At 31.1% G+C, this 12215-nt stretch overlaps 1 protein-coding gene across 1 annotated transcript in view; it reads left to right on the top strand.

Moving 5' to 3' along the window:
- LOC129217604 (RNA polymerase II-associated protein 1-like) overlaps window positions 1-12215 on the top strand; it is an 81787-nt gene that overhangs the window by 33045 nt on the left and 36527 nt on the right. The window contains exons 9-17 of the mRNA XM_054851929.1: window positions 2999-3129; window positions 3601-3702; window positions 3789-3890; window positions 5205-5372; window positions 6678-6812; window positions 7267-7401; window positions 8678-8747; window positions 10335-10441; window positions 12073-12128. Coding sequence (XP_054707904.1) covers window positions 2999-3129; window positions 3601-3702; window positions 3789-3890; window positions 5205-5372; window positions 6678-6812; window positions 7267-7401; window positions 8678-8747; window positions 10335-10441; window positions 12073-12128 — 1006 coding nt within the window. The remainder of the gene's footprint in view (window positions 1-2998; window positions 3130-3600; window positions 3703-3788; window positions 3891-5204; window positions 5373-6677; window positions 6813-7266; window positions 7402-8677; window positions 8748-10334; window positions 10442-12072; window positions 12129-12215) is intronic.

The following is a 12215-nucleotide window of genomic DNA, read 5'->3' on the forward strand; positions in this document are numbered from 1 at the left end:
TTAATTTAGACCCTCATGCCAAAAGATTAAAATTTTGACAATAATTTTTTTATTGAAAAAATTTTAAATTTTTCAGTTTGTTATTTTTTTTAAATTGCTGAATATAAATTTAGATTTTTGAAATATTTTTTTCTGAAATACTTAAAATCTTAATATATAATATAAAAATTTTCGATTTTTTTTTATCTTTAGTCATTGAGAAATAACTTTTTTAGCAAACAGTTGCTGTTCAATCTGAGAGAACTGTAAATGACAACTAACGCAAAATCGCAAAACTTTGAAGGATCAAAAAATAAAAACTATTTTTAATAGAGAAGAAATACTTTAGGAGGTTACTTAGGATTGTGAAAAGTAGAAGTATACAAAGTTTCATTGAAATCTGAGATGGTGGGTGTTGGGGTGTGGTTGAACTGACGTGGAATGACCCCCCCCCCCTCAAACTACAGTTTTTATAATAGGAGATCCTCTGGTGTGATGTGATATGATGTAGTTTTTATAATGCAAATTTAGATCATCTTTGAATTTAAAGGAAGTAGAAAGTGTGCTCATGGATTTTTTCCCGGAAAATTTTCAAAATTTAAGTTTTAAAACTGAAATTGTAAACAATATTTGGTGACGTTAATGTTCGGATAATCTCACCCAGAATGTTTTAAAGATTAAACTCTTAATGATGAAGCAATCTTTGATGATGGAAAATGTGTGGAGGCAGTTGCTCACCTCCTCTCCCTTAAATGGCCGCCACTGTTTGACATAGAATAGACAAAAATTCTGACATACATCCCAGCACTATGGAAAAAATTGAAGTAAAATTTTCATCCAAAAACAATGTATACTTTATCTTTTATTGGTTTTAAAAAAATTATCTTTTCTTTATTTTAAAGTTTATTGTTAAATTGTTTCATGTTGCAGAAAAACTGATTCAAGCTCTATCTTGTAGTAGGGTAGACCGAGACACATTTATGTGGATTTTTTTCAAAGTTTTTTCTTCTAATTTTCATGTTTTAACTTATGAAATTTTAGACATGGCGAATTCATAAAGCAGATTATCAGGGTGGCGACAGATCAGGGAAAAGTCAGGGAACTTTATCACTCACGGAAAAATCAGGGAATTTTGAAATAAATAACAAAAATTCAGGGAAAATTGATCAAATGAAGGAAAAAAAAATGTTTCTTCGTTGCAAAATGAAGGACTTTGATTCCCTATGAATTTTCCACCAATTATTTGTTTTAAAAAAGTAAAATTAATGAGGTGTGATTATACAGTGCCGCATATTTGTGCATCTTTTTTCCTCAAGGTCAAAGTATTCAATCTTAGGATGAGCTTCCTAAGATTGCTTCTATGTCTGTAAAGTTGTTTATTTTACCTTGCTTGAATTTTCCTTCCAAGCATTCCAATATTTGTGCGTCTTTTTTCCTCAAGGTCAAAGTATTCAATCTTAGGATGAGTTTCCTAAGAGCTTCTATGTCTGTAAAGTTGTTTATTTTACCTTGCTTGAATTTTCCTTCCAAGCATTCCAAGCTACGTAAAATAAACAACCCTACAGGCAAAGAGGAAGCTGTCATTAATGACTTAGCTCCCTTGCCTTTATTCATTGTCTTGAAGTAATTAGCATACTGTTATCACGATTTCAAGAAAAAAATCTTTGTTTTTTAAATTAATGCTGAAAAAATCTTAAAAGTTATCACTTGGCGTTTTTAATTTAATTGCTAAAATAGAATTTTTACTGGAAATCAATTTTTTTTTTTGCCACGGTATTATTTACTGTCACTTCAGATTACAGATATTTCTGTAAGAGTGGTTTTAATAATTTCTTAGAATTCTTATGTTAACTGGTTCCTGGAAGTTAAGTATTTGTTTTGGATTTCCTTTCCTACAATATTTCTCTGTTGATAATTTAATATACTATTTTACCAAAAAAGAAAAAAAGAAACATCTTTTCAAAATATATTTTTAATTAATAGCTTAAACCGTTCTAAACACTGCATTTTTTAAAAATATGTATTGCTTTTCAGGTAGGGCAAAGGAAGGAAATCATTTTCATTGGTAACGTAAATCAGGGATATTTGGTGAACTTAATCAGGGAAATCAGGGAAATGTCATGGAACTTTTTTTTCCAGTTTCTGTCGCCACCCTGATAATGGAGTCAAAATTGGTATATTCAGTTGTTGCTCAGATTGTGTTTTTAACCATTAAAAAAATCATTTTTCAGTCCAAATCAGTTGCATAAATCTGCTCTGGACACAGGGCACGTTTCCGCAGATTTATTTTGACAACTAAGGTGGTTCTGTTAGTGTTTGAACATAATGTCTTACCATCGTTTCGTTAAAATAAAGAAAATTTATGCAGACTGAATAGTGTATAAAGAAAAAACTGAATGGGGATGAAGACAGCACTACATGATTGTAACCTATAAGATACGAATTTGTAACTCAATCAAAAAATAAATGGTAATTTAGAAGTAAGACACCGTAAGTATGTGTGTAAAGGTGCTCCGACGTCAAAAAGTAAACTTGCCCCGTCGCCAAGTTTGGATTTATTTTTAATGTGCAAAAAAAAAAATCACATTTCAGTTTTAAAAACGAATAAAATTCTGCTAATTTCTGTATATTTGTTTTTTCTTAATTAAGTAGTATTTATTCACAATAAACTTAAAAACATTCAACACAAAACTTACTCAACTTGGTTGAAAACATATTTCTGCATGCTAGATAGAAGCTCGACTGATGCTCAAAACCTTGTGAAAATATGTGCTACAAAGCAGTATCAATCTGTTATGACTGTTGGCTCTCCAGATATAATTGTATTGAAAAAAGGGCACTGCGTAAACGTGCCCCGGTCTGCCCTAGTGTGCCATACTGTTTTGTTGGACTTTTCCTAATGCGTTAATGTGTTCTAGTTTATTGCAGTTTGTGTTTTTGAAACTTATTAACTTATTTTTGCAATACATTTATATCTTTTCAAGCAAACTATTTTTAAATGGGTGTTCTTTTATTGTAGGTATTCCAAAAGAAACTAAAGAACTACTTGAGTGTAGTGATAAAGGGCAGTGGAAAAATATGAATAAAATTGAGAAACAAAAACTTGAGTGGATGACAGAATTACCTCAACCTAAACCAATTGACGTAAAAGTAATTTCCTTTTCGTTTCTTCTCAAAGGTATCTTAATCATCTACATGTTTCTAAGCCTTTGTTCACTAAATTCAAAAACAACTGTACTGCATTCAGTGAAGATATTTACTAGATGCAGGCAAAGAAATGCGCTATTGGACAACTTTGATCAGATGTTTGGCAAGAACTAATTGGTGCCAAGTGGACGGCATCTGTAAATAGTATTGGTTTACTTTTTTGTTTTAGAGAATAACACCAAAAAGTGGCAAACCTTCTAGCAACCTGTTTACTCTTGGTCTATCCTTTAAATGAACAGAGCAAGATGACTTAAAATCCTGCAAATTTTCTTCTTATGTTAATACATTTATGTATCATTTTTACAGGCGTGGATAAATCAGTATTTATAGTATTTTGATTAGGAATTGTATTAATGTGTGTTATGTGCACATAATATGTTTTTTGACATCATTAATGCTATAATTTTTAATTAGACTGGCTATGCTGCAAGATTTGATTTTCAAGGAAAACTGCTTGCTCGTGACAAGGATATTCCTACCTATGAAGGACTGCATCATCACGGGGAGGAACCGGAAGTTTGTATTTTTATGTTATTTTTTATGAATATCTTTGTTTTTGTATTTTGTAATAGGATAAGAGAGATTTATGCTTTTCTTACCAGGTTCCGGGCTACTCTCTCGAAGAACTTTTCCTCTTAGCTCGAAGCACTATTCAGTCTCAGAAGATAACTGCTCTTCACACAATTGCTCACATATTGGAAAATGTAAGTTTATTTTTGCTTCCTACTACTTTTGTGTTTTATTTATACTTTTAAAAACTAAAGTTGTACTGGTTGAAAAAAAGCATATTATATAAGTTTATTATCCTTAAAAGAGCGTCCTAGTGTAAATTCTATTTTTAAGCATGCTGCATTATGAGAAATGAAACAAAACCTTTTTGTTAGAAAGAAATAGAAGCTAAAATCACAAGTATACAAAAGTTTGATTTTTTAAAAAAATTATTATTATTATCATTTTGGTAAACTTATATGTCATATTGTATAAAAAAAATAACAAAAAGTGAACGTTATCTTTCGATTTTTAAGGTCTGTTTTTGTAACTTCCGGGCTGCCACTGACAACTAAACAAGGCAACTGAAGCTACTATATTGAAGCAAAGATGGCTATGGCGACTATTTTAGACAAAACATGACCAAAACAACTATTTTATAATCAATTGTAAAAAAATGGCAAATATTTTAGTGAAAAGTCAATTGAAATACATAAAATCTCCCTTCTTTTTTCATTTTTTTTTTCTTGGGTGAAAAAACAAGAAAATTAGCATTCTAAAAAGTAGTGCCTCAGGCATCTCTTTAAAACAGTTGAAAGCACAGTTTGAATATTGTATTTGCATATTTATTGACGTTTATTTAGTGTTTGACTTGAAATTAGTTTTCACTGTTAATTAAATACCTATGAATTTACTGCACTGATATGGCATGTTGGGTATTTGTTTTGACGCTCCTCTTTTATCTTATGATTTTAGACGCAGGCATTGTGCCATATTCATTAACAGTTATTCAGTTTCTATTTTGAAGTTGCTATTAAAATCATTTTTTAATGAAGTGTATTTTTTACATTAGTAGTGTAGCATGATAGGCAACTGTTTTGTGGTCACTTTTTTTACCCGTAGTTAAATGTTGGCATTGTGCCATATTTCTTAACAAATATTTAGTTTTGACTTTGAAACGAATTTTTTTTTATTGTTAATAATATGGACGTAAATTCCAATTTGCAATATTAGTAAAGCATGATAGAAAACTGATTCGATGCGTCTGTGGTATCCTATGATTTTAGATGCAGGCATTGTTTCATTCATTTTCAGCTGTTAAGTTTCTATTTTTAAATTATAAAAATTATTTTTTAATTAAGTGAATTTTTACATTACTAGTGTGGCATAATGAACAACTATTTTGTCGCCCCTATTTTTACCCTTTTGTTTTATGTATGGCATTTTGTCAAATTTACTAACAAATATTTAGTGTTTACTTTGAAATAAGAATCATTGTCAATGTAATGCAATTAAATTTTCGTTTGCAGTACTGGTATGGCATGATGGACAACTGTTTTGATGCCCCTCTATTACCCATGGTTTTAGATGCTGGCATTGTGCCGTTGTTAAGGTGGGCTTTAGATGACAGTTCACTCATGTCAGTAGCTGCAACAGTGTCTGCTCTGCATGGGTTCTTGATCTGCAAAGCTGATGAAGTATGCTTGTTAAATTTTCTGAAGTATTTTGTGATATTTTTGAGTTTATGCTTCAAACTGTTTATGAAATGCAATTGTTTTATTTCTTCTGTTGTACTAAATAACTTTTAAAATATTTTTTACTACTAAATTTCATTTAACTGTATATTGAAGACGATATTTTATACATTCGATCAATCAAATTATTACATGAAACTTTTTAAATGAGAAATTTTGCTGTTGCTTTTCACCCAAAGCTTATGCTATGCATGTGTGCAACAGTCATATTGCATTTTCCTCCAAAAATTTAGCTGTCACGGTTTTGTTCCTTTATAGACTTTACATTAAAAAGAAAATTAAATTATTTTTAATGCAAAGCATTTCAAATGTTTCCCTTGGCTTTGACAAATTAATGTACTTACATATGAGTGCATGGTATTGGTTGTTTTTCGGTACAATTTGTATTGAATATGCACCCTCTGACCCCCCCCCCTCCCCCCTTTCAAAAACATTGAAATGACAGGCCTAGCTACAATGTCCTCAGAAATGATTACACTTTGTGGATCAATATTTAATTTTCAAACAGTTCTCTATTCTACATCTTTTTCTTTTGATAGGCCATCATTTGTTCTCAGGGTTTATGACTTATCACAAACATTTTGTTTTGTTCAAAAAGTTTTTTCAAAAAGGATTTACTGAGCTGAAAGTCAATAAACATTGCGAATCACAAAAATATTGCTCGCTTTAAGAGGGGTTTGTGCATTAAAAGCAAGTTACCCTACCAAAGATTTAACATTGTACCAATCAAATATTTCAGATTTCATTGTTAAATCTCAGTAAATCAGGGCTTGTTATAAGCTAGTTCAACTTAATTAATCTTTGGTTTGTCCTCAAATTATTTAAGAATCTAAACAAGGATCTGCTTTTTTTTTTCTTAATTTATAATTTTAAATTCACCAACGTAATGCTTAAAGTTTTTCATTATTAAAATGAAGTAAATAAAAATATTGAAGTAAATGTTTTCTCTGTTCTGCAAATTTAGATGTTGTTTCTTCTCTTCTGGTAAATTCGCAAAGTATATGCTTTTTAAATAAATTTGCCTCTTAATCACTATGATAAGTGTACAATAGACTTCAAGGAACCACAAATTTTGTTCAGTTTCATTGTAATGCAATTCAAGCAAAATAATACAAATTAATTGGAACTGAAAATTTTTTTGTTGAAACATATATTTTATTTCATTGGTATTCGTTGTAATAAGATTTCACTGTATTTAAAGTAGAGTAGAATTTATTTTCCATCTTTTTTTTTTTTTTGATATAATAGGCATGCTTACACAAAACGTATTGTTGGCTAATGGGACATTTGATGCCACAACTTGAGCCTCAAGAACTTGATGAACCTGATGTTTGTATTGAGGAACTTACTGATGCTGATTTAATCAAACTGGATGTTGTTAAGGTAAGTAAAACGAGGTCAAGAAAGTGATCCTTTGAAATATTAATCAAAATCAAATGTTTTTGTTTAAATTGTATCTTTTTTAACATATTGGAAATGTGTAGTATCAGTATTCTTAAGTGCATTTTTGTTTTTGAAAGTATTGAAATATTTATTTATATTTACAGATTTTAAAATTCATTTGCGATGTTTCATTACTTCTTTAAAATGTGTTTGCCTCTGTTGTGCTTTTCATATACAAATTCTGCTGTGAATAAAGTTTTTTTTATTTTTATTTTTTTTTAATTGCAATCTTTTCAAATAATAAATTTGTTTTTGTCTTAATTAATTGTTCTATTGTTATGTCAGTGTTAAGCAACATTTTTAAATTTAAAAGTAGGTTTTTTTCCTTTTATACTTTACACATAAAAATAGACTTCAAAATAATCTTGTTTACAAACACATTTATCTTTTATAGGGTTTGCTTCGTATTGATATTCTTCCTAGATTTAATTACATACTTAGAGTAATGCGCCCCCCACCAAAAGTTTGCCACCTAATCATAGAAATTTGTTCACGCTTGGCCCAGCACTCTGAAGAATCTGCAAGTCAGGTAAGTTAGTTTTCTTGATTTAACAAATTAATATGGGCTAAGAAAACAGTTATCCCAGGAAAATTCTCTTTTTTTCAGGGCTGCAAAGTCAGACTGATTTTGAGATAAAGGCATCAGAGTCAAGAGTCACAAATTTCTCAGTAGTAAAAACTTTCTTCTTTAAAATCCTCAGTTGGTTACCCCCTCGCACCCCCCCCTGTCAAGAGTCAGAGGTTCTAAAATTTCAGGAGTCAGAGTCTGTCATTTCCCCTCTGACTCTGCAGCCCTGCTTTTATTATAATGTTAGTATTTAGTATTGTACCAGAAAGTACACTAATATGACAGCTTTAGTATATGCATTTTAGGATGGGGGAGCCCAATCAGTTTAAGCCCTGAACTTGTGATTGACTGCTTATAGGTTTAATGCTGGCTGGGTGAAGATCCTCTAGATATGCTAACTGTTGACTGATCATGTTAAAACATTTATTATGGTTCCAAGGTCCTCCAAGGTCCCTTACTAGCTCTGTGGCTACTGGCTCAGTGCTTTGCATTTTTGTCTCTTTACTTCTGCAGTCTCTTATATTACAATTCCAGGTAGCTAATAACCAGTAGCCTAACTATGGGGCCTAGTGCCCCTGGCAAAAGAAAGAAATTCGCCCCTCTCCCCCCTAGTGTCGCTCACATGGAAAGTCAGCGGAGTTCATTGTGACCTCCCCCCCTCCCCCCCTTTTTTTTTGGAACATTTTTATTAATTGATTTGACAAATAGGAGGTAGCATTGTATTTTTTTTTTTTAATTTTCTTTTTTAGAATTGTTTTCAATGATGCCAAAAATGTTATGTGTTATGTATGTGTATGCATATATATACACCCTATAGCTTTTTTCTTTTCAATTTTTATAGCATTTTTTAAATTCAATAATCAAAAAAAAAAAAACCCTCTTAATTTTTTTTTAATCAGTCAAAATGCCGCCCCCCTGGCTGCTGCTCCCCTGGCGAGAGCTACTCCTGCCAACCCCTTGTTAAGCTACTGCTAATAATGCTGATTTATTACATTTTATTCTTGAAAAACTTTGTTTAAGAGCTTGCTATAGTTAAAACTTGTTACTATTAAAAAAAATAGTTTATGAACTTATTTACATTTACAGCAGTGTTTCTGTCAGTTACAGTTTGAAAGCATATCAGTTTAAATAACTATTTTATGTTTTTGATATTTTTATTTGTATTTCAATCATAATATGCATTAAATGCCTTTATTTGAATATTATATCCCATGTAATGTCTTTTTTACTATTCTAGGTTGCAAACCATCCTGATTTATTGCAATATATTTTTGAAACATTCTTACCTCTACAATGGAATTTTGTTGGTAAGTATTTTATGTTAGTTTTAATTTTCGTCATCGCTCTGATGAAATTTTCTTATTTTTTAGCCTACTTTCCCAGTAAAAGTCGGAAAAAGAAGAAAAAAGCATGAAAGAAGGTTTAATGCATCTTGAAAATATCGCAAAAAACAAAAAAAAGTCAAAAACAAATAAAATAATTAAATAAATATTGAAAAATTAAAAATTGCAAAGTAGGGTATTGAGATGGGGAAAAATGTCTGTCGGTCTGTCTGTCCCCACCTAATAACTTTTGAATGAATAATCCGATTCGAACAAACTTTTTTTTGTTCGACAGATCTCGGCGAGGACACCTCATTCCCATATTTCACTTTTTGATTTGAACTATGTTTTGTTCAATTTTGAACAGTTCAAAAAAACTTAACATTAGCGCCTGCGGGGAAATTCAAGGCAATTCCGAACTGTGAGACGAATTTGCTTCAAACAAACTTTGTAGGAAAAAGCTTTTGATGAAAAACTTGTATATAAAATATCTTTTTGATTTGAACAATTTTCCGTTCAATTTTGAACAGTTCAAATCCCTTAACATTAGCGCCTACGGGGAAACTGAAAGTCAATGTAGATTCCGTACTTGAAGGTGGATTTTTTTCAAACAAAGTTTGTTGGAAATAGCTCTTGACGCCAAACTACAGACTTCGACTCCGAGAATTTAGGGGCACTTGACTCCGACTCCTATGCCCGATAATTAATCGGACTCCGACTCCCCGACTTCGACTCTGACTTCGTAGCTTTGGCAAAAATTTATACACGGAGGACAAATGACTGACTCCGATTCTTATAAATTCGACTCCTTTACCCCCCAAAATGAGATTGACTCCTACTCCGACTCCGCAGCTATGGTTTTGACTGTGAAATAATTATTGTTGATCTGACTTGTTTTTATTTTTGCGCTAAAGTTTTGATTTAGGTATTCAGTTTTCGGCGAATAAACTCGAAGTCATTTATGTTTCTACATAAAGATATGCGCAGACGATTTTTTTTTTTTTTTGACAATGAAAATTATTTCTTTAAGTTGACATTTTATTGTTTTTATTTACTTTGGTAAGTGCATTAATTCATTTAAAAAATTGTTTTTTAGTAACAGGGGAAAAAGAAAAGATTTTTTTTTTTGATATACTGTATTTATTTTAATGAGCTTATTAATTTTAAATTTTTACATTTTGAAAGCTGTTAAAGAATTTTTTAATGGAAAAAAGTGTATTAGCTGCTTTGTTTAAAAGTTGCTGCTATTTTTCTTTTTTACGCATTTAATTTTTTTAGATGAGTGAGGAATATTTTATTCCTAGAAATCAGCTTAAAGTATTTAAAAAATATGTTTGAAAAAATTTGCGATTTTAGCTATTTTTGAGAATATTGATCAGGTACTAGAAAGTAGTATGGGTATACGGGAAAGTAGGCTCGTCTAGTTCTAGACAGAACTTCTTGTTCAGAACATTCATTTACAACTGCTATTGCTAAGATACCTAGAACTTAATTAGTATCAAAACTTTAAAATGTGTTGTAAAAGTGTTCCTTTCAACATGTTATGCTCATACTCATGAACTTTCTTTTCAGATTGTGCTAAGCTAACTCATACTGTGAATTACCACTACCCTGCTCCAGGTGCGATGAAACTATTAAGAATCATAGCTTCATCATCAAGAGGATTAGCTGAGTATTTGGTATGCTAAACATTTGCAATGTATTTCTTTGTTTGAGTTTTATGTATCTTGTTTCTGATGAAGACTCAAAAAAGAAAATAATTCTGAAAAAAATAAATAAATTAATAAAAAGAAACATCTCTGCTCATATTACCTTATATCACCACATAAATAACTCCTGCATATTTTTCTGAGCAATAGTCTCTTAAACTAACATCAGGTTCTGTTGTACCTTGGACCCGACTGGTTTTAGTGTCTTGCTGTAATGTTTGAGGTGTGGACTTTAACAAGATATCAAGCAAGATTTTTTTTCTCTTTTTTTTCAATGTTGCAGTTTTTTGTCAGGTTGATCCAATAGCATATTCAACACTAAAAATATCTTATTAATGATGCATTTGCTTAATTTTAGTATTATTCACAAGACCAGTGCAGTTGATGGTTTTTGTTAAAATGTGATTTGACTATATTTGTATTAATAATCAAAGAGTTCTGCTATAGTTATATTTGTTTCTAAAGAGGCCGCCCATTGGCTCCTCATTATTTGTAGACCTCATGTATTCCCCAGAGAACAGCAACTATTCCTTTGTGTGGCACCACTATTGGCACATGCCATTACTAGGATAGTTTTTGATGCCCAGTTTCAGCACCAGATAGAGGCACTTGGGTTCTAATGATGCAAAATTGGACTGAGAATTGGTGTGGCCAAGAGTGCCTTAACCAGTTGCCTCATAAACATGTGACATGAAGGCTGATGATTCTCTGCATCTTAAAAAAACTCTGACTAGAGCTTGGTTTGAATTTTTTATAAGATTCTGTTTAGAAAATACAGGAAAACTCATATTTAAAAATATGTCATCCATGTTTGGGGCATCTGACAGCGTTGTGAAGGCTACGCAGATCTTAATCCCAGCATTACGATGCTGCCAGATAAGGTTCCCCAACTTTGATGCAATAAAACCATTTGAAAATTTTGGGAAAACACCAAAACTTAGTCAGATGTAGTTTTATGCTCATGAAATAACTCTGTCAGGCTTTGTAATTCAACAAAATGTTTTATTTATGGAACTGAGCATTAGCAAAAAGACGTGTTGTTGGCAACATTTTAACTAAAAGTCAAATAAGTGGAATGCTTGGAGCAGAAAATTGAAACATTTATTTCGCATAAGAAGGGAGTCCGAAATCTTTCATGACAAATCTCAAACAGTCAAATTTGAAAACCTGTTGAAACATAGGAGTTTGAGTTTATTGTAAAATAGTTTAAAACTGAGCTTTTTTTTTTCCAGTCAACTATTCAGACTTGGAAATTACAATATGTTTTGAGGTATGTTAAATCTTAGCCCAAGAAATTAATTACTAAACAAAAACAAAGAAGTTAAAATCCGCAAATGAAATGCATGATGACAAGTCAGCTAAAATAGTTTGTCTTTTAAACAGAAAAGTTTTTAGTTTGAGGAGTTGAAAAAGGCTGAAGGAAGAAAGTAGCAGACTAGTGTAGGTTTGATAACACTTTTTTTGTAGTGCAAATTGTACCTCGTAAAGTGAGGAATTAGTCTTATTCAGGTTTATACTTGTAAAAGCATTTTACTGCATAAACAACCAATCTATTTTGTAATATGTTTAACTATGGCATTCAATTCATTTATTTTTTCCAGGTGCAAAACTTTGGAATAGTGTCTAATATCAATGTTTATTTAACTATAGAGCCTTCGTAAGTAACTATTTTTGTTTCTAATTATTGTTGTGCTGCACGATGTATGTTTTCTTTTCTAAATGTTAGTTTTCTCCTTGAAAGATT

The sequence above is a fragment of the Uloborus diversus genome, chromosome 2 (genome assembly GCF_026930045.1).
Source record: "Uloborus diversus isolate 005 chromosome 2, Udiv.v.3.1, whole genome shotgun sequence".
NCBI lineage: Eukaryota > Metazoa > Arthropoda > Arachnida > Araneae > Uloboridae > Uloborus > Uloborus diversus.